Genomic DNA, 24788 nt, shown 5'->3' with positions numbered 1-24788 from the left:
CTAAAAGCTATTTATATCACGGGTAAAGAAAACTCATTCATTTATTTTTATTATCTTAAGCATTCAAAATACAGCTCCTGACCTACGCAAATGCAAATCTTTCCTCTTGTAAGAAACTGCACCCCTTCCTCATCTAAGTGTTTACAATTATAAATTTTGGAGACCAAGTCAGGCTCGCAGGGACCTAAGTCGGTTAGCAGAATAAATCTGTCCCTTTGTGTAACAGAAAACAAGCTCATTAAATTAGCTGCTTTGGTTCTGCATGGCCAGCAGAAATAATGAGAGGAAAATACATGGCTGAACAGTGACTTCAAATATACGCACTTCTGCTGAGCAAAAAGAGACATTCTAAATAGCACTATTAATCTAAATGCAATTTAAGCAGATATCATGCTGCAAAAAAAAAAAAAAAATACCATCCACTACAACATAATTCGCAAGGGCTGACTGTTTTTCCAAGAAGGAAAGCAGAAGTTAAGACAGACTAAAAGGCATTAAAATACTTCTATGAAGATTTCTGATAGGTAGCTTCATTCACTAACAAAAAGATGCTGGAAGTTCCTAATTTGCTGGTGGGTTAGGTTGATCTGCTTATTGCTGTAACTTAGGACTGTTCTCTGTTTCTGATACACAAAAAATAACAAATTTAATCGCCATGCTTAAACTTGTCATTCAATCTGATCAAAATAGCTGTAACTTCCCTACAGGTTCAATTTTATTTCCAACAATTTCTAGGCTAACAGAAATACAGATTATTCACAAACTTTAGCCCTGTGTCATGCTGCTAAACTCATGCTGGACATCAGTGGTGTAACGCATACATAAGATGGAAAAAATCCAGATTCTCTTTTCTGTGTTCAGGTAACTAAAAAGATGAAAAACTGGCTATCATGCTCATTAGAAGTCACTCTTTACAAAGCAGCAATTGCATATATCACTGCTGTGTTTGTAATATGTACTTGAGAAGAACGGACATCACAAATCTTGATGTTATTTCCTTCAGCCCTGGACTGATACTGAGAAGAGGGAAACTCATTCTCACGATAACGAGTTCCTATGCAAATGAAAGCCAGCAAGGGACTATCCACTGCACAAAACACCACCACAGAGAGTTGATTCCTAAACTGTATTTCCCTGACTGCCTGAAAACCCAAACACTAGCATTTTTTATATACAGTTGAATGTAAACACTCACTGCTTTTACTATTTCCGTGCATTTTGCCTACACGTTCTCCATGAAACACTATTTCCCTACTCCACTTATTTATTTTGTAATCTCACAGCAAAAGCAGCTGCTTAAATGTACCTGTTGAACTCGATGTGGTTGTGGTTCCGAAGGTAAAGCCAGAACTTGCTGCATTGCTACTGCTAGCTCCCGAACCAAAGACAAACGGAGCAACTGCTGCACCAGTGGTGGAAGATGTGGCTGCTGGTTTGCTTTCTTGAGAGAAGCCAAACGACTGAGATGCTGTGGATTCTGCAGAATTGCCAAAAGCAGTGCTGCTCACAGTGTTGCTGGCTTGCCCGAACACAAAAGGCGTGGGAACCGGTGCAGGGTTGGAGGAAGAAGTGACGCTGCCAAACACGCTGCTGCTGTTGGCTGACGTGGTGGGTACGGCTGAGCTGGAGGAACTGGAGCTCAAGAAGCTGAAGGATGGCTTTGCTGCTCCTTGATCTGCAAGGGAGAAGAGAACGTGAAATGCTGCAAGATGCCAAACCAAGTACAACAGACAGACCCTGTTCTGACAGCTGTAACAAGAAGAAACCCTGAATGATGCCTCAAACTATCCAGCTGCTGTGCTTTACGTAAGATTTAATACACTGACTGCTGCCACTTGCAATTAAACGAAAAACTGAAGAATGAAGACACCACCACAGCCTAGGGTTTAGTGGTCACAAACAGCAAATGCTGGCTGTAATAATCAGAACCAGAATTAACCAGCACATCTGAACTTCTCAAAACATTTCCCAGATGCTCACTGAAGAACATCAATTATCTGCAACACTTCTATGGTTTGCTAAATGGAGCACTGAAAAAAACCAGGGGTACAGTTTCTTTCGTAGCCTCTTCTGAAATTATAGCCCCGTGCCTACAGCTTTAAAGCTGGCTAAGCTTACCACCCTGCAGCCTCACTCTTTCTGCTTAAGCTCACTGTACTGCAGTACTTTCAAGACCTGCTTTTGGGAGCAACAGAGAGCAGCCCTCAGTTACGGAACTGTCACAAAGCACTCAATGCAATTTTAGATTTCAAGTTGTCTTTTTAAGTATATAATTCTTCAGTTCTCCCCTAAGCTTCTTCTGCTCTCTCATTATACCTGACCCTGTTCTTGATTTCCCACTGCCATTTTTTTCCAGCAGTTAGGGACACTTTTCTACATCTACATTGGTTTTAAAGGATCCTCTACTGTGTTGAAGAAAGCTTGTTAAAATTTCCTTTTTACACAAGGTGCTTCACCAAATTTCCATGACTAAATCAAACTCCAACTGAAAGACAAGGAAAAAAAACAGTACAACCAACTCCCCTCCACCAAATCCCACAATCCCCAATCTGTTCAGTGGCAGCTCAACCGTGAGAATACAAAGATTACAAATCAACATAACCCTACATGTTGCTTGTATTCCTTCTGACCTTTCCCTTATTACTTCTGAAGTTAATAACAAATTATTCTCTAAACCACAGTTGATAAGTCAGACAAATGGAATCACAATCAGAATTTTTCCACATAGCAGTCGTCACTAAAATCTTTCAGTTCAGTCTTCCAACAGATAAGAGATGCACAAAGCTGTGTAGTATCCATTAAGTGACTTCCACACCTCCATGGCAGTAGAGTTGGAGCAGTACACTCTGCAGCACAGCTGCAAGTACATGAGAATGAGACACACCTTCTCACATCTCCTTGCACTATGAAAACAGCTAGTATTAAGTCTCTATGTCACTACTCTAAAGACTTTGCCATCAATTATGCTGCCAGTATAGCAACCATACAACTCCATGCTCATGTGGGATGCAATACGAGTTCCTTAAGATGTGACTTTTTTTTCCCTAAACCTAGCCTTAGAACTCTGTGAAATAAAAAAAAAAAAAGGAGTTGCTACTAATTGCCTACACAACTGGAACAGAAAACATACAGCATACAGGAATTAAACTTCTTCTAAAGCTCCAGTACAGACTTTGTGAAGTATGACTTCTGAGTCAGTATTTAAAGGACTTAGACAACTGAAAAGACATTCTGCTTACCTGAAGTACTGGTTTGGGCCCCAAATGAAAAAGCTGGCTTCGCCTGCTCAGTTTCCTTCTCTGATGGTTTAACGAAGCTGAAGTTGAACATAGGTTTTGCTGTGCTTTCTTCTTTGGTATGCTCAGACTGCCCAACGGAAAAGACAGGTTGTGCCTTTGACTCTTCATTGTCAGCTTTCTTCCCAAACACTAACGGAGCAGCAGAACTGACAGAATCCTGTTTCTCTTCTGTCCTTCCCAAAACAAACTGTGAAGCAGGCGCTGGCTCCACGTTTCCGAAAGAGAAGCCTCCCTTTGTTGAAGGAGTTTCATCCTTTTTCTCATCTGATTTCTTAAATGCAAAAGAAGCTGATGCAACTTCATTTTCTGCTGCAGTTCCAAAAGTGAAGCCAGTGACTCCGGTTTTATTCTCACTGGTAGCTATGGAAGAAGCAGAATTTGAACCAAAACTGAAACCACACAATACTGGTTGCTGCTCTTTCTTTTCCTGCTGACCCAAGCTCGGTGTTCCAAACTGGAATGTTAAAGGAGCCGGACTACTTGTAGATGGAAGGCCAAAGCTAAAACTGTTACTTTTATCTTCTTTTTTACTCTCTTCTGATTTAGAGTCCGAGGATGAAACTCCAAACTTAAAGCTCCCTGAATTACTAGGAAACTTAAATCCCCCCGGCGCAGCATTGGAAGATGCAGATTCAGATGCAATGCCAAACTTGAAGCCCCCTTGTTCTCCAAATTTAAAACTTCCTGTGATACCCGATGTTTGAGAATCAGAGGACGATGACTGAACACCAAACGTGAACGATGGCAATGCAGCATTTGTGGACACAGCAGAAGCATCAAAACCTGCCGAAGTGAGAAATGTTGTTTACTTTGTAATCTATGATGCAACACCTGTGGCACGTGAAGGCTTTAGCTACACAGCTGGGGCTCTAGTCTCAAACTTCCCAACTAAAACTGTAAAAAACATCGAAAACCAAACCAAAATCAAAACAGAAAACAAGAAAACAAAATCCCCTCACCCTTCCTCTCTAAATAAACCTTACCAAAAATGGTATTTTTCTGTCCATTCCTTGGCTTTCAAAAGTGTACTAGTATTAAATGTAATATATATACCACTATTATTACACTTCTTGTCTAAACTCTAAGTGAACGTCACATAAGGCCAAGAACAAGCATGTTATTAAAAAAGCTTTTATCTAAAAAACAGACATTTATTATTGGGAGAACAAGTGGAACCATATGCATGTGATCTTAGCTAGGCAATAATCCTACAGGGAAAAAAAATGAATAATTTTGCCATAGCTCTAAGAAAAAAACTGAGCCTGGAAAAAAAAAAGTCTAAGCAAAACAAAAATGAAATGCAGAATGCACACCCTCATTTTAACCAGTATTACCTTTGAACTCTGTTTTGGTGCCTGGCTTTGCACTTTCACAGGCTACACACTTCGTAGCCTCTGCTTTGTTTTGGACCAAGCAGACCTCACAATCCCAGCTTCCTTCAGGCTTCTTGAATTTGTCTAAATCCAGAAGTTCTCCAGAAGGAGCAGCAAATGCAGATGCACCGCTACTGGTCACAGGCACTGAACTCCCTGTGAGATAAGCAATAGGTTAAACATTCTGCTTGAGTTAAAAAAAAAAAAAAAAAAAAAAGCCGTTATCACTTTATAAGAAACTCTCAAACACTCCTCAATTTACAGATCAGACAAGTATAACAGTAAAACATCAAAGAACAGCAATTCATAAAAATCAGCAACAATTTCAGATGTAATTCAAGGACACTCTTCTCAACTGAAACTACGAAAATAATTTCTGCTGGCACAAGTAACCCATAGTCAATGTTAGCACACTGAGATGACTATAAAGTGATGTGGAGCTGAGAATTTATCAGATTTACTTTTCTCCAAATTCCAAAGTCAGACACGTTCAAAACTATGTCATCATGAAACAGAACAGAAACAAACAAACAAACAAAAAAAAAAACCAGAAAGAAACTCAAAAGCTTCCAGACACACAACTCTGTACAGCACACAAGCTGCACTATCATCAAGAGCGGCAGAAACCTCCATAGAAGAGGCCTGAAATCCCTCTGATTTTTCTCCCCAGTAAAGGAATAGATGTCATTTGATGCTGCAGCAGAAAACTTCTGGCTCTGTAAGCATGAGGATTGAAGCGGTCGCCCAGAATGCACAAAAGCATTACACTGACATCTTCACTCCAGCAGCTTTTAAATCACTGAGGGCAGTTTTTAAAAGCGGTAACAGTAAACCCCTCACTTCCACAACTTCTCCTTGCAATTATAGAGTCTCAGATAAAGGCTCTCAGAGGCTCTTCAACAGAACCAACTCCCCCTGAAATGCACTACCGCACCCGATGAAATTTCACACTTACTGTACAGGATTATTACAAAAACAAATTCTACTTCATCCTAATTTTTTTTTCTTCCATATTTTTACCTCATATTTGTACGTGTGTTTTCTGACACATATTAATATACCAAATGTCGCTTACTGTCAATTAAATTTAGAACTACAATACTTGTATTTTTTAAATATTCTGTAATGTTAAAAATACACTTACTATACTCAAAACCATTTACAATGACAAACAGTGGGAAACAAGCCAGAATTGGGCTGAGGAAATTACCCAGTGGGGTCACCTATGTTCTTTAAGCCTACCACTGACCTTCACCGGGACACCTGAACACAGGATTTTGTTTTAGCTTAAGATGACTACTTATGACTACCCTGTCTCAAAACATGGCTTTATATCTTTCTTAGTGTAATACAAGTGGTGAGTGAAGATAGTTTTGATCATGGTTTGCAAATATGATTTCTACTTATTTTTTTGAAAGAGAAAAAAAGCTTCTTTTAAACTCTTCAGAGTTTACATTCTTCCCTGGTGAAAAATCAGTAAATAGTTCTTAATTTAAGTCATCCAGTTTAGTCATCTTTCCTCAACAGCTGCAATGCAAGGTATATATGCTTTGATTCAGCTCTGTGCTAACATATTTCACAATCACTTCAATTTATGTGGTAAGCTGGAACCCAGGCTGACACCTCAAAAGTGCCTGTAGTAATTCTTGCTGACAGGCACTATTCCATCAATCACGTCTAGCTGTTGCGCTGCTCTGAACTTTTTATATATACAATTTTTTTTACTCTGTAAAGAAAATCACAATAGAAAACAATAGGAGGTTAAAAAAAGAAAAAAAGCCATACCTGGTTTCTCGGACTGACAGGCTACACATTTGCTATCTTCTGCCTTATTTGATACAAAGCATGTTGCACAGTCCCAAGAGCCTTTTGGCTTCTTAAACTTGTCTCCAAAGCCCAGAGTGACTGTGGTATCAGTGCTGCTGGAGGAGGATGTCACAGTCACCGAGCTCTCTGTGGTCACCGGCAATGCCAGAGTAGGCATTACTCCCATCCCAGGCTTTGGTGTCTCACATGCCACACACTTTGTAGCTTCAGGTTTGTTCTGGACCAGACAAGTATCACAATCCCATGTTCCAGGCGCTGCTTTGAATTTGTCTCCGAAGCCCAGCATCCCTACTGGAGGGGCCACTGCCTTAGTGGAGCCACTTGGACTTGAGCTCTGTTTCGTACTCTCAGCTGTTGACACTTTAGCAGCTTGACAAGTGACACACTTGCTGTCCGAGACTTTGTTCTGCAAACATGGGTCACACGGATCAGACTGCCAATACGACGATGTTTGTTTAGAGGTCTCTTTACCTGCAGAAAAACTACTTATTGCAGGCCTCGTATAGACCACTGTGCTTGTGATGGGCTGTGCAGATGCAGAGGAGTGTGTTTTTACAGATGCAAAGCCTAGATGAGGAAAAAATATATATACAAAAACTCACATTCCTGTTAAAGCAGTACCTCACTACGTTTACCTATGTTACTTATGACACTACAGGGCATAAATTTTAATTCAAGTGCCAACGGCTACAAATATACACACTCAGACTGAGTGCAAAAGGAAGTCCCTGGAAATCTGATCTAAATGGATGAAACTTCATACGCTGCACTGAGACACAACAGAAAGCTTCATTTAACTCTTCACTTTCAGAAAAGTTTTATATCTAATTTTTTCACTGGTTGACACGTGTGAGCAAACCGTAGCTGAGTGAAATCTGACCATCCATCATGCGCTGGAAATAATTCAGTTTCATCAAGACACCACACCCAATCCAATTAAATTCCTGAAGCTATTCCTGGTGTAATAATTATTCAAATTTACTTCAGTAACTGTACAGCAGTTTGTCCTTGGAACAGCGATACACAGGGCATTTCCCCACAGGTGCTGAATATTAATTACATAATAAAAGCAAGACAGTAGAACAATTGTCACAATTTCACAATCCTTTAAAGTGCATTGGACACAGGCCAACTTCTTATTTCAAGATGCCAATTTTAGCAAAACAGAAGCTACTAACAAAGATACCCTAAAGGAAACACATCTTAAGCAGCAGCTCAAGTTGCCTGTAAAGCTAAAATAAATACTGTGGTGTTGGTTTATTTTTCAATCAGCAATGAAGCCTTTGAACAATGTGGGTGTAGACCCTGCTTCTCTTAAATTGATGAAGAAAGTGACTGTCACTTCACTCAGAGGTCTACCCTTAAACAAAACACACAATGTATTTTCTCTCACTTGGCTCCTTTCGATGTAAAAAACATATATATACAATTTAAGGCCCAATTATTTGCAGCATTTGTAATATATCTTTAGGAACGAAATTCTTTACTCTTTTTCTAATATATTTTTATTTTTATTTCCAGGGCTGTTGGAAGTGGGACAAGAATGTTGAGATTTATAAACATTTCCTTTCAATTCTATAAGCTTTATTTACTTAAAATTAAGCACTGATTATTTGACTAATTCTCTTCACACCTCATTTACTTTCTAACACATAGCAGATGTAATCCATCTGGTTTTGAAGTTGCAGTTTTACTTGCAGCAATAACAACCACTTAGAAGGGGTAGATTCATCCTAGCAGACATAGCACTTAACATAACGCTTTGCTTCATTTGTATTTATAGCTAATACTGCATTAACCATTATGTAAGCTTTTTTTTTTTTTTAATTCATGTTAGCTTTTTTTCTGCAGTATCTTTTAAAAAGAAGTTCATCATCTTACCAGGGTTTCTGAGAATGTCTAACACACTCCCCTCCTTTAAGACCTTTGCAGGTTTGAAGGGGCCATCATATTCTTCTTTTTCTTCCTTTTTATTGCTGATGCTGTTTACAGTGGTGGTATCTTCAGAAACAAGAGAAAATAAAAACATCTTTCACAATGCAATCCAATTCGAACAGAATACATTCACTTTTGCCAGAAACAAGAACTTCCAACTTTTACCATTCTAACAATCTAAAATTCAACCTACTTTACAATTTTCAGTTACACCCTGTAAAAGCAGATCTGTCACTGAAAAAATACTGCAGGAGTCTAACAGTGTCTGAAACCACTAGCATGCTCAGAAAGGACAGATTCACTATTTAATACACAAAAAAAGAAAATCCGCACTTCAGATCTGAAATGCTAAAATTGCAGTTACCACAGGTAAGTAAGGATGTCACTGGTGTATCACTGGATCCGGAACGCTCTGCCGATTTTACAACAGGAACACTAAATGTAAACCCAATCTGCTATGAAAAAGAGAAGTTTTTCAGAGTCTGAAACAAAAGAAACTTTAACAAAATTCACACACAGATACAAACCCTGATCAAGCCTCCTAATTTTTGTTACATATGCTGGATGACTAAGTATAAGCCATAAACCTACACAATCGTTTTCCCCATTAGCACAGGCACCTCAGTTTTAATGTTCTGCAGTATACTACTAAATCTTCGAGGAAAAAGTTGAGCTTTTTTATTTTACTTACAGACAACGGAGGTAGCACTTCTGCCTCAGTAGATTTCACAATTGGAGATGAAAATCTGAACACAGGACTGCCAACATTACTTGTTGGTTGTACCTGTATTTTCAAAAGAATTGAAGGTTTATATCTAAGAGCAGCAACTACCTGAATTCAGAATCCAACAGAAATTTTGCAGTGAAGTTCAGAAATATGATGTTTATTTCTAATTCACAGATGAGAGGAATAATAAAACAAAATGAAGTTTGCTAATGAGTATACAAGACAGTATCTTCAAAACCAAATCACACAAAGAGAAAAAGATGAAATGCTGCTTAGGTCTAAATATATGGAAAAGCGGGAAAATGAAGACATTTAAATTCAGTCCACTAAAGAACTTCTTTGACAGGTTAAAGTAGATGACTGCTTCAAAAAATGCAAAACTATTTCAAGTACACTGGAGCAAATCAAACAATAATTTTATATAGTAATATTCCAATTATTGCACACTAGGCTCATTCTATGCAAGGCTTGAATGACCACTTATGCCACCTCTAATTCAATAACTTAATGTCACGCTGTAACCATTGTAGGCAGCTAGCCACTCCCTTCACATGGGACAGGGAAGAGAATCAGGTCAAAGTAAGAAGTTAAGCAGCATAACCGCCACTTGGAAAACCAAATGTAACCCTGAACATCCCCCTCCTTTCCCTCAGTGTTAGCTGTCGAGCATGATGCTATTGGTATGGTTCATCCCTTTGGTCACATGAGACCATCTGTCCCGGATGAGCCCTCTCCCTGCCCTTGTGCACCTTGGCCTGCTTGCTGCCAGGGCAGGGTGAGAAGCAGAAATGGCCTTGATGTTGTGTAAGCACTGCACAACAACAGCTGAACACCGGTGTGCTATCAGCACTGTATTCATCACAGACTGACAACTTCTCATAGATACTATAAAGAAGATTAACCCTATCATTGCCAAAACCAACATAAACAACTTGGTCTAAAATCCCCTCTCAACATTCCATAGCTTTTGAAACAGTTACACAGTTATCTTAGCCAGTGGTTTACAAGTCTGACAACAAAAAAAGCTTTTTTCTCTGCAAATGGCAATACAACTCTGATTTATTCAACTCAGTATGAACTAAAACTGCATAGTTTCACGAGTACCACAGAAGTTAGCTTGCAACAAAGCAGACGTATACTCACACTGAAACATATTTTTAGTGTACCATGAAGATTTACCTTGTTCATCACTGATGTTGAAACAGTGCTTGGTGATGATGAGACAGTACTGCTAGTCAGAAAACTAAAATTGAATGGAGCCAGCGATGCAGTACTGATGGGCAGGGATATTTTCGGGAGTGCTGGTTCCTCTATTTCCTAGAGTTGCAAATTAAAACGTTTCTCTTTTACAAAATGTACTACTTTCTCATCCTGTCTTACCTCTGATTCCTTACTAAAATCAAATTTAACAAAAACATACATAATTTAAGAGAAAGCAAGTTTTCTAAAGGAATTCCTCATCTCCCCATCTCAGTCTATTAAGTCATTTTAATTCATGAGGAGGCAGGCCTGCCTCCTCATTACACCACACCAGTCCAGAATGAATACTAGAAGTTAGCTCAAAACTGTTACCTATGCAGAACACAGAGAGGCACAGATCAGACTTATGGTTGTTTTCAATACTTCGGTCATTAAAGATCTAGAGAAGCATCACCGTTTCTAACTATCCTCACATTTCTTTGGTGAAGAGTACACTCTCAAGGCAAATGAGAAAGTGTTCTTGCAAAATTAGGCAGGATGGCTGCCCAAGTTTCTGAAGTCGCTACAACAGTGGATTCAGAACAATACAACATTTAAAGAACATATAGCTTCAATACACAAAATGCCCACAAAGATTCTACTCTGCTAAATCCCGACTATACCATGTATGAGGACATAAACCAGAACATCCCAAAAACACTGGGTTCACTTTTAGCTTTTGCGCTGATTACCAAGATTGGACGAGTTAGGGTTTAAATGAGAACAGTCAATCTAATCACAGTCTGCACAGTACCACCAAGATCTAAACAGAAGTGAACGGCTACGCAGGGAGAGAAGTTGGTACCACAGACATTCAGTGCACCCTATGACTTACATGCATTTCACAATTTTGCTTTGAAAAGTTTATAGAACATAGCTATTTTTATCTGCATTGCTATTTTATTTTAACTATAAAAACATACTCCATTGTTTACCATTTCTTTATATTGCATCAGATAAAAGTTAAAAGTTGGTCTTACACTTAAGATATAGTCATAGGCAGCTTAGATAACATCCAATCAGAAAAAATAATCTTTTGGATATTCATGACTATAGTCTTAAATAGATTTTTTCCCATTAAAACAAGAAAAAAACCTCTCACAAGTTCAGCAAGTATCAAAAACTGTAAGTCATAATTAGCAGACATGCAGAACACTTTTCTAATTCTCTTCTGAAGTCTTGGCCTGTTTAAGTGTACAAGAGTTAAACAGGAAACAAATTCAGTAAACACTGTTTACATAATTGGCACTTGTTTCAAATATCACTTCATTATACAAACTTCCACCAAGACATTCCTACTCTTAGGACTCATTCATTTAACTGCTAGTGGGAAATATTCTAGTATGAGTAATCTCCAACGTAGCAGATCTACAAATTCCAGAAGTACATAAGCAAAGTTCAAACAGAGTAAGTAAATTGGAGCTAGTTCTGAAATCCACAAGAAAAAAAAATCCCACAAACCTAAGACTGCATTCTTATAATTTACCGTGAAGTAATAAAACTGACATAACTCAGGAATCTCAAAGGCAGCAATCAACAGAAGAGTCACTTACCTGTTCTTGTCCAGGCTTTGATACATAGTGTACTCCTCTTTCCCTTCTCATCTTGCCACCACCACTCACTCCTGAAGACAGCCCATTGGATGCAGGAGTGCTGAATCTGGGGTAGGTCAAATTGCTAGCACAGAATAACAATGCATGGGTTGAGGGTTAAAAAAACGGAAAAAAATAAGAAAAAAAACCCAGTCAATTTATTTCCAAGCTATTATTGCTATCGTTATTCCTAGAACTGAAACTATTAACCAGAATCAGGAAAAAGGTAAAGCTGTTTCATAAGTTCCTAAATGCTGGTAAATACAATTGATGCTATTTAGAAGACTGAGTATTAAAAAGAGAACAGCAATGAAAATGACATACATAAAGTTGCAACATCCATATGGGAATGATGACTAAGCCAGAAGACCTGAAATAGAAGAGCTGATTCATGCTGATAATTTCTAATGTTTCCTTTGAATAGTCCAGACATGGACTGGTTCTCCAGTTCTGTGACAAACATTAAAACTCTGCAAGGATCTAAAAGAACAACTCATGAAAATACAGGCAGAGTGCATGTATGCACACATGGGAAACACTGCCAACAGCTCTGATGGAAGAGAGTGCCTTTAAGATGGCAAGATAATACAGCAGAAGTTTCAGAAGCAGCTCAGGCTTTTATGTGTCCATCAGCAGGAACAGCAGAGGTGTTTGGGTGTGCCAACATTCCAGAATTCTTTTCAGATATGAACACAGATCCCTTTTGTAAGGCATACAAAGGCATATCTCTGTTTGTTATGAAAGCCTAGATCAAAACCAGAAAGATTTCCTAATTCAAGTGGTAAGAGAAGAAAGAAAGAAAAAAAAAATACATCCCAAACCAGAAGTGAAGTAAGGAATAACATCAGAAGTACTATGGTAACAAAATGAAATGTCCCTGAAAAAAATCACTGCATCAATGCTTTAATGACTCAGCCAGTCATTAAAGAATATTAGATCACAATGGAAGACAGTAGGTACAATTTCTGGAAGATCAAGGAAAAGAATGGGTCTAAACTCATCAGATACTTGAAAGCAGTCTGAATAGCACTGTAACTGCTGAGAGGAAGCCAGATCCCTAAGGCCATGTGCTCAGGCTTTTCTCTAAACCAAACTGACAATTAATTTGGATTCTGAAAAAAGTCTGAATAAAGATCTATTTTGGCATAAGACAACTATAGCCTGCATTATTCCTCTTAACACATAATAGCTTCAAGGGGCAAAGACATCTGTCAGTCTTCAAGTAAATCCATCCTACAACCAGACACAAGTTTAAAGAACAAACAGCCTTTGCTACCAGAAAAATAGCTTAACCAGTATTCCAACTTATCTGCACAAAGGAACTCTTGCCAGAATATCAGTGTTGTGTTCTTCATCTACAACATGGCACACAACAGAGACCAGCTTCACAAGAGGGAAGAAGGAAAAGAAAGAGAGAAAACCACATCTCCCTACCCTACAGACAAGATTAGGACATCGCTGTAAACATTGTGAACCAAATAAAACACAGTTATGCCTTCTGAATCTCCTTTCCACACGAAGGAGTAGAACAGATTTCTACAAAAGACAATTTGGAGCTCTTTGAAAAAAAACAAAACAAAAAAAAAGCCCACACAAGTCAAACCCAACACCTCTTTGCATTAATGCCAAAACGTTAAAGCCAAACTCTCACACCCCTGAAAAGGCAGTTGTGAAGTCAAACTTTTAGATGCCAAATCAAAGCGCTGAGGGTTTGTTTGGTTGGTTTTTTATGCAAGCCAAGAACGCCCCAGGCCCCATAGCAATTGCTCCCTTGGGTTGGCCCTGCTTCCCCACCAGGTGCTCAACCACTGGTTAGCACTGGTAACCATGACTTAGCATTACTGCTACAATAATGTACCATGTTTCCAATCTTCACATCCTACTAAGGAGATGAACATGGGGGAAAAATCATTACTGATACATCACTGATAATCTGATTTCATTCTTGTTTATCTTCCTTCCTTTCTTAAAAAGGATAATTTTCTCAAACTTATACTGACCTTCAAATGTGATTCAAACTTTACATCTCTCAAAACACAAAGTTTTGTTCCCATTACTGAGAACTGTGTTTCCAAAGAGACGTGCAGACAGAACACTCTGACAATGAGATAGCTTTCTTCATACAAGTTAGCTTAAATTAATAGATTTCTCATACCTTTCTGGTGGTTCAATATGCTGTTTTTCAGGCAAATTCTTCTCTTTCATTTCCTGCAAATTATTTCAAGATTTAGCTGAACTTATATACTATACACAAAACACAGACAATGAACTGTGTTGTTTTTTGTATTTTTGTTTGCTTGTTTTTCAATTTATACCAATAAATACACCTGCACCTAATTAATCTTGTTCCCAAATTCAGTATTCTAGGTACATTTCAGCTAAATATTGGGGCTAAAACAATTATCACTGCTTCTCTTAGCGCTGAGGATGAACTGACAGAATTGTTAATACTTAATCACATTTGTCAAACTCTCTACCAAAGAAAGTAATTATTTTAAATAAAACATAATGGTGAAAGTATTGGGCAGTGGGGAATCAAATCAAGTTTTCTTAACAAAGCTAGTATTAACTTACCAACCCATAAAAAGTGATTTAGTTTAAGAAGAACATATATATGCATACATACATTCATACAAATATATACGCAGTTTGTTTTGTTCTTTAATAAATTTAATAATTTTTTATATATTAAAGAACAAAACAAAACAACACACCCTCTTCTTCCAAGCGAAACCAAGCAGTTGCTGCTACATTCCTTTTTAGAACACTATTAAGAAAGATTGTGCTGGCTAAACAATACAGAGATTGAGAGATTTAAAAACAGGAACCATCAGTAATGACTATCCACTTATCCACTTTCATCTCTTGCCTAGAAGGTCCACAGATTTAACACCTGGACACTTTTTCATTCAGAACAATACTGGAAAAGTGGTGGTTTTTGAGAAAGAGATTCCACTCTTCTTTTATAGAAAATTTATCAGAGATTCCATCTACACTGAAGTGATAAAAAATGATGACTAAGCTGATGACATCAGAAGTGTCCCTTGGAACATGTAGCTCACCTAGAAGAGCCTACACACATCAGCATGTTCCATCAAGGACACCTCTGTGTACAGTAGGACACAAAAGGAAAATGTTGTTTCTGTGTTTTAAAATTCTTTCACTGAAAAGAACCTGACCCTGTAGCACATAATTGAATTGTGAAACAACCACAAACCACTTAATTATTCCAAAAATGTAATTAAATCCAGAAAATCTCAACCTATTCCACAGTAGTTTCCACTGCTTTAGTGCATCTCTCAAACATACTACCAATACTCTTTGCAAAGAAAGAGCATCACGGTGTAGTTACTGGTTAGAAACATGACAGAACCATATAAAATTAGCAGGCAAGGACTGCAAAATGTACTTACTTTGTGCTTTGTTTCTACTCTCTGGTGAATTTTGCTAGTATCTGCAGATGGAGTCAGAGATGGTTTAAAATACTGGGCCCGACTTCCTGACAGAGAGATTGCCTTCGGTGTCACCAGTTTTTGAACAGGCGGATGCTGAGACTCCACCTTAGAAAGGGAAGATGTAATCAATTTATTCTTGCACCCACCAAAATTAACTGCAGTATTTATGGATGAAAACAATTACAGAACCATAAACCTCCCATTAGCCTCGGCACACAATGAAAATAATTGAAAACTTCCAAAAATATTCAACACACAGAAGGAAATCACCAGAAAATCAGCGATGAGTCCAGAATGCTACAGAGTAGTAGCTAAAGTTTGACTAATTTCAAAATATGGCAGTTAATTTCATAGACAAAACAATTCACGCTACCATAATCAAAATAACTCATGTTCCTATAATACTCCTCTCTTTTCCCCTGCCTACACTGTGATATTTTTACTAGCTTTACCCACTGATTTACCATTCAAACTATTAAGCAACTGATACAGTCTTCTGGGCATCATACTACCTACATTTTCCTCCTTTGAAGTCACATAACACTAGAGCACTTAAAAAAAAAAAGTTGTAATATAATCTCATTCACTAAAACATCACCTATTATTTAAGATTTGTATTAAATAAACTTAATGTAGTAGTTTAATTTCACTGTTCAAAGCATTTTCACAAACTAGTGTTTTTTGGTTTTTTTAACAGAAAATACTGTATGTTCTGCAAAACTGACTTCACTGAACTGTCAAACAGAAAACAAACTCAAAGGGCTGCAAGATTTACTAAAAGCACCATCCACAGTCTTAAAGATCAGAAAAATAGCAAACTTCATCAGACTGATTCATTAATATAAACAGAAAACTTTACACTAAGCTTTAACTTCCTCAACACTTGGTAATAAAATTCACACTGTCCATAACATCATTAAAAATACATCTTTCTAAGAATGATTTGAGACCATGATTAAAACACCTTTAAATTAAATTCACTAATCTGCTTAGAATGAACAATGCTTCATTGCTGGCTTTAAGAGTAAATAACTTGAGTAAACAAAAATTGCCCAGTTAGCTGTTTAGTACATCAAGAGCTACTCTGTCTACTGCAGATCATTGAAATAAGTGAAATACCACATACATCACTGCTACCCACTGCAAAAGTTTTGCCTGAGCGTGCAACAGTTCGGTCAACCACACATTCACTTCAGTAGTAAAGCAGAGAACCGTGTCCTTTGCAAATAATTGCTTTTCATCACAGGCTACCCTTCTCCTGCCAAACATTATGAATCCTAGCATTATGAATGGACAATCTATCTACTTTTACCCAGTGACAGCTGTATGCAACATTTGTTTACTGCCTGACAACTTCAATCCCTCTGTTGCAAATCTAGCAGATCTTTCTTAATGCCGTATCATAGGTGTGGTTCTACAATTTAACTGAGAATTTACACCAGATTTGTTTTCAGTTAATTGGGTAATACTTACAAGATTATGGAAAAGTAAAGTACACTGTAATCTAGCCAATGGCAAAAAGAAGGTCCAGGAAACCTCAAACATCTCAAGATGTTCGTAAACTCTGAAGTGATTGTAAACTTAATTAAATATCCAGTGAAGAACTTGTATAAAGGACAGAAATTAACAATTTTCCCCTTCATTATCTGGATGGTGATAATAAGCAGAAGTACTCCTTTTCTGCACCTAAACAAACACAGAAGTCTGTACAAAATCTGTATGACAACTCAATCATTACTTTGCTATCCGTGATCATTTCTTCAAGGTCAAGCTTTCCTGAACAGGAGTGTTAACACACAGCTTCTCTCCAAGACACAGGACAAGATAAAACCACTTTATGTGTTCTAGAAAAGTTGTATCTTCATTTGATGTTATCGAGGCACTACCACACAAAGATCACACGAATGCTTAACCTGAGTAATCTTCACAACCCTTCATCTAGTTCAGGTAGAATGACATTTTTTTTCTATTTTCACATAACCAAGGTATGAATTTATAACTGTAATGCAAATATTAACTGGAACTCACTCATACACTGCCACTGAGGTTTGTGAAATTTCTTGTGATAGCACTGAAGCACAGAAAATTTATCAGCTTAAGACATTACAGGTTTTTACCTGTTTTCGCGTGGAATGGAAGCCCGTAATATCCAGCACGCTTCTGTCCACAGACTAAGGAAAAAAAATAAAGCATAAATATTAGAGAGCAAATTTTCTTTCCTCAGAGAGGGTTTCACACAATAAAAATGTGTGGGTTTCATGGTCAACTTACAGAAGACAGCGGACTGGTAACAGGAGATGGAATTCTTTTAGCGTCCTACGAAAAAAATTAACGCAATAAATTAAACAGGGCAAACATAGGGAAGACTTTCATGGCACATGTACAAAGTTTTAATCTGCTTTATTTCATGTATTTATAAAAGGAGTGCCACTTACCGCCAAAGGACTTGACATCTTCTCTAGTGACTGCAGGATGCGCCGTGCTGTGGAACTTGTCACACCATAGGACTGCACATTGGCTTGTTTAGCTTTCATTTGCCTTCTTACTGGTGTCTGAAAAAAAACAGCACTGTAATCATTATGCTGTTCAACTTTGAGTTAAACGAGCATGTATTTTACATCCCCAGGCTATGTGAACAATGTAACCAATATTCTCTGATGACAGAGAAAAATGCATTCACTGGGAGTTCAAGCCATAATGAAGAAAATACATTCTGAGCTTATAGTAGTTTAACTGGGCCTCCAGTTGCATGGGGGATAAAGCAAAAAAAAAAAAAAAAAAAATTCATATGGGTAGAAAGATGGAAAATGTCATGACTGCTACTGTCTCTGAAGTAGTAATCAGAAAACAGAACTGAAGACTTGCAGTGCAGAACTAAAAAAACCAGCCCTTTAAGAGTTTCATTATGGTGCAAGTATACCATCTTAAAATCAGTGGATACAACCATAACCAGTAATTTGCTTCTTGGTATTTACATGGAACCTCCTGTGTTTCTAACTGTACCCCTTACCTCTTATCCTAGCACTAAGTACCACTAAAAAGAGCCCAGTGCTCCATCCTCTTGGCACTAGACATTGATGACATCTTCCCTGAGCCACTCCTAACACAGGCTGAACAGGCCCAGCTCTCTCAGCCTCTTCCCTTAACAGACGTGCTCCAATCCCCTCATCATCTTGGTGGCCCTCTGCTAGATTCTTTCCAGTAATCCACAGCAAACAGAAATGAGCAAGCCACTCTCCCCTTTAGAAGCCTAATATTTTTTGTATAATCCACAGTTACACTGCAAAAAGTTAAAATAACTGATCAAAGAGGGCTCCCAGCTTGCAGGAAGTTTTAAAAGAAGTTTTCCCATAGATCAGAAACTTGCACTGCCCTTGTTCCATGGCTGAAATGGGCTGCCAGAACAGACCCAGAAAATCATGTTTCGATTTCCTTAAAGTCCTTGTGAATTTTTTATTTCTATTTTTTTTTATAGGGGGCATTTTGATTTACATACATTCTTACCAAACCCGATTCGACTTCCGTTTTAGATTCTACTCTAGCTACTGAGAGTTGTCAGCATATTTTATTTACTATTATTTCAGAACACCAAGAACTCAGGGGCAAATAACTCTTTTCAAGAACAATATGAACCATATTAAAATAAAAAGAATGTTACTGTTCATCTTGAGATTGCATTTAGTCCTGCATGCCCCTCTCTAGGCAGTAGCAGAATAAAGGATTTGTAATGCTGATTTCAGATGTAGTAAAGAGTGAACAGGCTTATAAAATTTATTCATAGGATGAGCGTAGATATGATTGTGTAAGTTCTACAGATATATATCAGAAAGGTCTGACTATCTAGCTTTTGCTACTATAAACACAAGTTTCCAATGTTATGCTGTCAATGTTTTATTTGTGTGATGTTATTTTAACGTGACATAGTTAGTGGCACACAGTGGCACTCAAATTGAATGGTTTTTAGAGTTAACAGAGGAAATACCAACTATGGACATCTAGCTATAGCAGATATATATATCCATTCTTGTTCATTATGACAAATATTTACAGAATAACTGTTAAAATAATTTAAACAGCAATTGCTACTTAAATTTCTACTCTTGCAGGCAGAGAGAGGAGAATAGGAGCTGTTGCCACATTCTCAGCTCCCCACTCAGAGCTATAGTACACAAGTTCCGTACTTCAACCACTATTTCTTACCACACTATTTTTCTGATACCTGGTAAGGAGCAATTCGCACTTTTGTCTGCCTTGTCGCTGCAGCTGCTCCACCATAAGTGGTCTTTCCAGGGTAAAATGGAGAATCTCCAAGCTGGCTTGTCTTAAAGACAGAAGTGTTTCCAAGAGACTATAGAAACATAGTGTGGTAATCAATTAGTAAAATGGACACACTTTTAAAATGATTAAAATAAATATTGTGCAGTACTTACAGGAGAGAGAGCTCCAAAAGCAGATAAATTGAAGGCAGGTTTCTTTGAGCTAGATGCAGAATGCTGGGAGAGGGAATGAGATCTTTCAGCTTCTGTGGACCAGAGCAGTGGTGCTGAAGTATTTTTTGAAACTGCGATATCTGCCAAAAAGACACACACAGCATGAAAATGCCTCAAGTACAAAAAGATCTCCTGATATTAAGGACCACTGACTTTAATACAAAAAATAACCCTGACTTCAGCATTCTTTAAACAGATCAATTTCACATGTGGTGTGAAAATCAAGTACTAACTCTGAACTTGAATTCCGTTCAGCACAAGTACAGTTACTTTTCAATCTTGGGAAATAAATTCTATGCTTCTAATGCAGTGTAATTACTTTTGCTTTCATATCAAGATAAAAGGGAATTGCGCATGCACCAGTGCATATGTAAGCACACAAAGGCTTTCCTGTGTTGATAAAAGGCTGGAGGCCAGCATAGGTCATAACTGCATAAGTTTTAAACCCAAAAGATTCCCCAGATGCTTATCTAACAGAGCTAACAATCTGTTTCCCATGTGCATTTTATGAAGGCACATCAGAACACTCTAGTAGGCTCAGGTCATATTGCTAAAGCCTGACAACATCTCTCTGACCTTCACAAATAGGTACTCCACAAAACTCACTGACAATGCCTCAATCCCTGTCTATATAGGGGACTAGATAACACTACAAACCTGCTGTTTGCCCTTTCACAGTGAGGTGACCAAGGTACCTATCTACATGAATACAACGTTCACTTTTTATTTTAGAATAGCGTGAATTCCTTAGTGAGCTCAGCATAAAACATGGCAGCACTGGCAGTGGAAGCCTTCTGCCAAGAAAGGCCAGAAAACCTTTGTATATATATATATACAAAACTTGTATAGTCAGTAGTTCCTTTATCTGCTCTTGGTGAAAGAAAAAAACAACTTGTGTTTCCATTTGTCACCTGTAGCTACTCACTCTTAACTAGCTGTCTGTTGGACATTGAGTCACTCTTCCAAGTGATCAACCTAGTTGTCAAGCTAGAGTGACAGTTTCATTTGCTACCACCCCAGTTCAAAATTTACAACTAGCTGAAAGTACGTAAGTCAGCATTAATTTCTTGTAACATCGAGGACTCATAAATGTACTTCCAAGCAGTTATATTAAAATGGTGACTAAACATATACTTCTAAAACACTAAAAAATATATTTAATTCTCCCTTCCAAAGCTAACATTCACTTATTTTATCTACTAAGTTGATGTGGAATATGAATGAATGAAAAGCACTTCACATTTTGTAAAAATGAAACTAAAAAGAGAATATGAAAATTACCTTTATCAGATGCTCTAGAGGAAAAGCCACTAGTTGTTGAGATGTTATCATCATCGTGCTGAGAGGTAGAATCTTTTATTTCTTTTACAAGAGACAGTCCAGGATTGCCAATGCCAAGTGTAGAAGATGTAGAGGGCTGACAAGGTGGTACAGTGGAATCTAACATGGTACAGTTCAAATGGCTTCGATGAAGAGAGGGCCTTGTTAACACAACTGATAAGTTCAGTGCTGATCTACTCGTGGATGGTTCTAAATACAAATAGAGAGATGATTAGCTTTCTTATAGACAAGCTCATAGAAGCCAAAACCTGTTTCCTATCAACAGTCAAGCTATTACCGAGTTCTAAGCACAAAAATAGAGAAGCCAAATTTAACTTCTTCCTCATCCAGATAGGGTTTCATCTGTGTAACTACAACAGCAATACTACGTGCAATTCTAAGTGTTAATATCACATTAAGAAGTATGGGGCTTTACAATACCAGGTTCTGACTTCGTGCTTAAGTGCTTTAACACTGGATCTTTCACTAAATCAAACATATAAACCACTTCATCTTGCATGAAAAGCTTGCAATAAGCTTTCCAAAATTTGAGATCATGTGGCAAATTGCGAACAACATTGCAGTTTATATAATCTTGGCACAAAAATCACATTAGTTTGAATACAACATGAAAATGAATGTTTGCAGTACTTTTTTTTCCTCCCAAACAAAGCTACCAAATCAGGTCATGCCACATGTAAACACTATCTTCTATCCATTAACTTTCAAGATTTTAACCCAAGCCATGTTGGCCCAAGAAACCAAACGAGCACTTTTTCCTCTGGAACTGAAGGGTATAGAAACACTTCCAGTGGCCTGGAGTGGGTGGCCTCAGAGCTCCAACTTGCTAAATGAACAGGACTGCTAGTAAGCATCATGCCCGATGAAAGTCCACACACTCAGTAATCCTTGGAACTCAAAAGATTCTGAGCTGCTCTCCCCTTGATACTTGCACTGAAGCTTAAACTAGCTAGTCCAATCCTCATAACCACTGCAGTACCACTAATCTGTTCTCCAAAACATGAGCAGATTTTTAGGACAGTGTTGCTTGAGATGATTTATCAGCAAAGGAAGGTATCCAGGCTCCAGCACACATCTATATCTCAGAGCTGAAGAAACTTTTTTTTTTTTTTAATTGCAGTAACGACTAATCTTAAAAAAGATAAAATAAAAATCTTAAATGTAGCAACTAACATACACAGACTGCAACTGTCCACCTGCTCCTGATCTGGAATTAGTAAGTTTGTTGTGCAGCTGTTCTTACTAAAAGGTCCTTTCACACAGTTCTACAGAAAAGCCAACATGTGTTCCTCAGTCATGAAGATAATGTCTATTCCTTTATCCAAACTTATTCCCAAACTACAGCAACAGACAAAGCAATAAATTCCTTGTTTACAATTAGATGACACTGGAGGCAAAGATACTTCCTCATTATTTTTGACACTGACAACAACAGGAGCAACTGACTTTCCACATTATCTGATTACCTTTATGTGCCCAGACTAAACTACTCTCCTTATTAAAAGGCAACTTCCCCAAACAGCTATCTTGAAGGGAAACTCAATTGAGAGCACATGAACATTTATGCAGCAGGACTATAGAACCAGTGAGAGGCACTGGATATGAAACAAAGATGAATTTTTAATATGGTACAGAGGCTGCAAGTCTCTGTCCAGAGTCCAAATATCTTCTCAAAGACAACAGTCCAGATACTAACACATTTTAATTTTATTAAATATTCTAAAAATAATTTCATAGATCTCACACACACAAGTTCCCCAAATCTCCGTTAAGCTATCAAAGAGCTTTACTAAATTGATCAAGGTTCAAAAGGTACTCAAATTAAAAAAAAAATCAAGACTTGAGGAGAAATTTTCCTCTGCTATTCCATCTAGTTTTTGTTTTGAGGGCTTCAAAACAAATGAACATTGTTAATTGCCCTAGACAATTAGACTAAGTTTTGTTCCATGTATTCTAAAAAAGAAAAAAAATATGACTTAGCACACTTGTAAATGAGTATTTTCAACATTTTCTACCTGGCTAACAGAATACATGTAATCAACTGATAGCCTGTGAGAGCTGTAAATTCTACACTCCACAGCTGTATTTACTGTTCAAAGCTAAGAGACAGTTTCACAAACTGATGTTGTTTTGAGGTTTCTTATGTTGGTTTTTTTTTGTTAACTTTTTTTTTTAACTAGGAGGAGAGAAGGGGCTGGTTTTAATTCATCGAAAGCCTCCTACCAAATTCCTTTGGAAATTTAGATCCAAAATGAGAAATTTGTCAATAAATAGAAATGACCAGAACATAAATGATTTTTCAAATACCTTCCAGGTTAATTCCTGCTGGTTCAGGTGTGACTCTCCCATCGGTCATTATGGTATCTTCATCTTCGTAATCGTTATAATTTACTGGATTCTCTTCCTGGTTTGCAGATTCATTTGTATCTACACGTTCATCTTCACTTTTATTAAAATATTTCTGTAGCCATCCTGGTACTATGTTTTTCACTGATTCCGTCATCCTGCTAATGATTCCCTGCTTGAAAGAAGAGATATTTCTTTAATTACAGAAACACAGTCATTAGCATATGCTGGGATACAACTCCATAGACCTTGAAGACAGATATTATACAGAAAATATTTAGAACAAGAGTAAGATGCAGGAGGCTGATTCTTAGTATAGGATTTCTATGCTTCTGGGACACCTAAAATTCTCCTAAGACTGATTCCCTACTACCTACCATTATTCAAAGTTTCCATCAACATTCTCCAGCAGCTTGTCAATGCACAAGGCCATGAGGAAACTCTACTTCTACATAACTCCTGAGCTATATACTTGTTGCACAACTCTTCCTCCACACTCTCACTTGAAAGCCACCTATAACAGAAGCTCAGCAGTCATCTACAGCAATAGTGAGGATCCTTCTATCCACTTAGAACAGGGAGTCTAGTTATTTCTATTTTTTTCTCATGCTGAATCACAGGAATAAACGTGCATCAAAACAACACTGCTATACTCTGAACAGTCGGTGTAACAAAATCCTGGAAGAAATACAGCTACAGCCTCCAAACACTATTACTCTGCAACTTCTATACACTTAACAGCCATTTCAATGTTGCCATTTACAAATCCTTCGCAATGCTTACATTCCACGTTAAAAGAACGCTTATTTACCATGTTTTAGATGCTCACTTTTTCCCCATCATTCCCTCAAAAGTTTAGCATCCCTTTCTGTCAAATCTCAGCCACGCGCAGAAAATTGCTCGCAGCACTCCCTCTCACACTGCTGGCAGCACAGAGCTGCTCGGCTCCTTACGCTACAAGCACACATGAAGGCTGACTCAGCAACTCCAGCAAGGAAAACCAAGAAGAGACATGAGTGAATGGAATTCAGCAAAGAAATCTGTTCAGCGGTTGCTAGCGTGTGTACCCAGGCTTTAGCTGGTTCTGCACCAACAGTCCATACTCTACCACTTCTCTGGGTTTAGGAAACAGAACTTTCTAGTTGAGATTATTATTTGGGTGTA

The 24788-nt window shown here is 37.8% G+C and overlaps 1 protein-coding gene across 2 annotated transcripts in view; it reads right to left on the bottom strand.

Moving 5' to 3' along the window:
* The window catches only part of NUP153 (nucleoporin 153), a 42643-nt gene that overhangs the window by 3165 nt on the left and 14690 nt on the right, over positions 1-24788 (bottom strand). The window contains exons 2-19 of one of the 2 annotated variants that reach the window (XM_065752884.1): positions 23586-23799; positions 21219-21467; positions 19878-20017; positions 19667-19795; positions 17883-17999; positions 17719-17763; positions 17565-17618; positions 15406-15552; positions 14148-14200; positions 11954-12077; positions 10341-10478; positions 9126-9218; positions 8799-8889; positions 8381-8500; positions 6458-7066; positions 4634-4828; positions 3240-4082; positions 1307-1675 (exon numbers count right to left, since the gene is read on the bottom strand). In XM_065752884.1, the coding sequence (XP_065608956.1) occupies positions 1307-1675; positions 3240-4082; positions 4634-4828; positions 6458-7066; positions 8381-8500; positions 8799-8889; positions 9126-9218; positions 10341-10478; positions 11954-12077; positions 14148-14200; positions 15406-15552; positions 17565-17618; positions 17719-17763; positions 17883-17999; positions 19667-19795; positions 19878-20017; positions 21219-21467; positions 23586-23799 (3730 nt within the window). The remainder of the gene's footprint in view (positions 1-1306; positions 1676-3239; positions 4083-4633; positions 4829-6457; positions 7067-8380; positions 8501-8798; positions 8890-9125; positions 9219-10340; positions 10479-11953; positions 12078-14147; positions 14201-15405; positions 15553-17564; positions 17619-17718; positions 17764-17882; positions 18000-19666; positions 19796-19877; positions 20018-21218; positions 21468-23585; positions 23800-24788) is intronic. The other variant, XM_065752885.1, reaches the window with a different exon arrangement.

This window comes from Cyrtonyx montezumae, unplaced genomic scaffold (genome assembly GCF_038088225.1).
Source record: "Cyrtonyx montezumae isolate F1298 unplaced genomic scaffold, pur_monq_1.0 scaffold_8, whole genome shotgun sequence".
Classification (NCBI taxonomy): Eukaryota; Metazoa; Chordata; class Aves; order Galliformes; family Odontophoridae; genus Cyrtonyx; species Cyrtonyx montezumae.
This window is presented reverse-complemented; position numbering and strand designations above follow the sequence as displayed.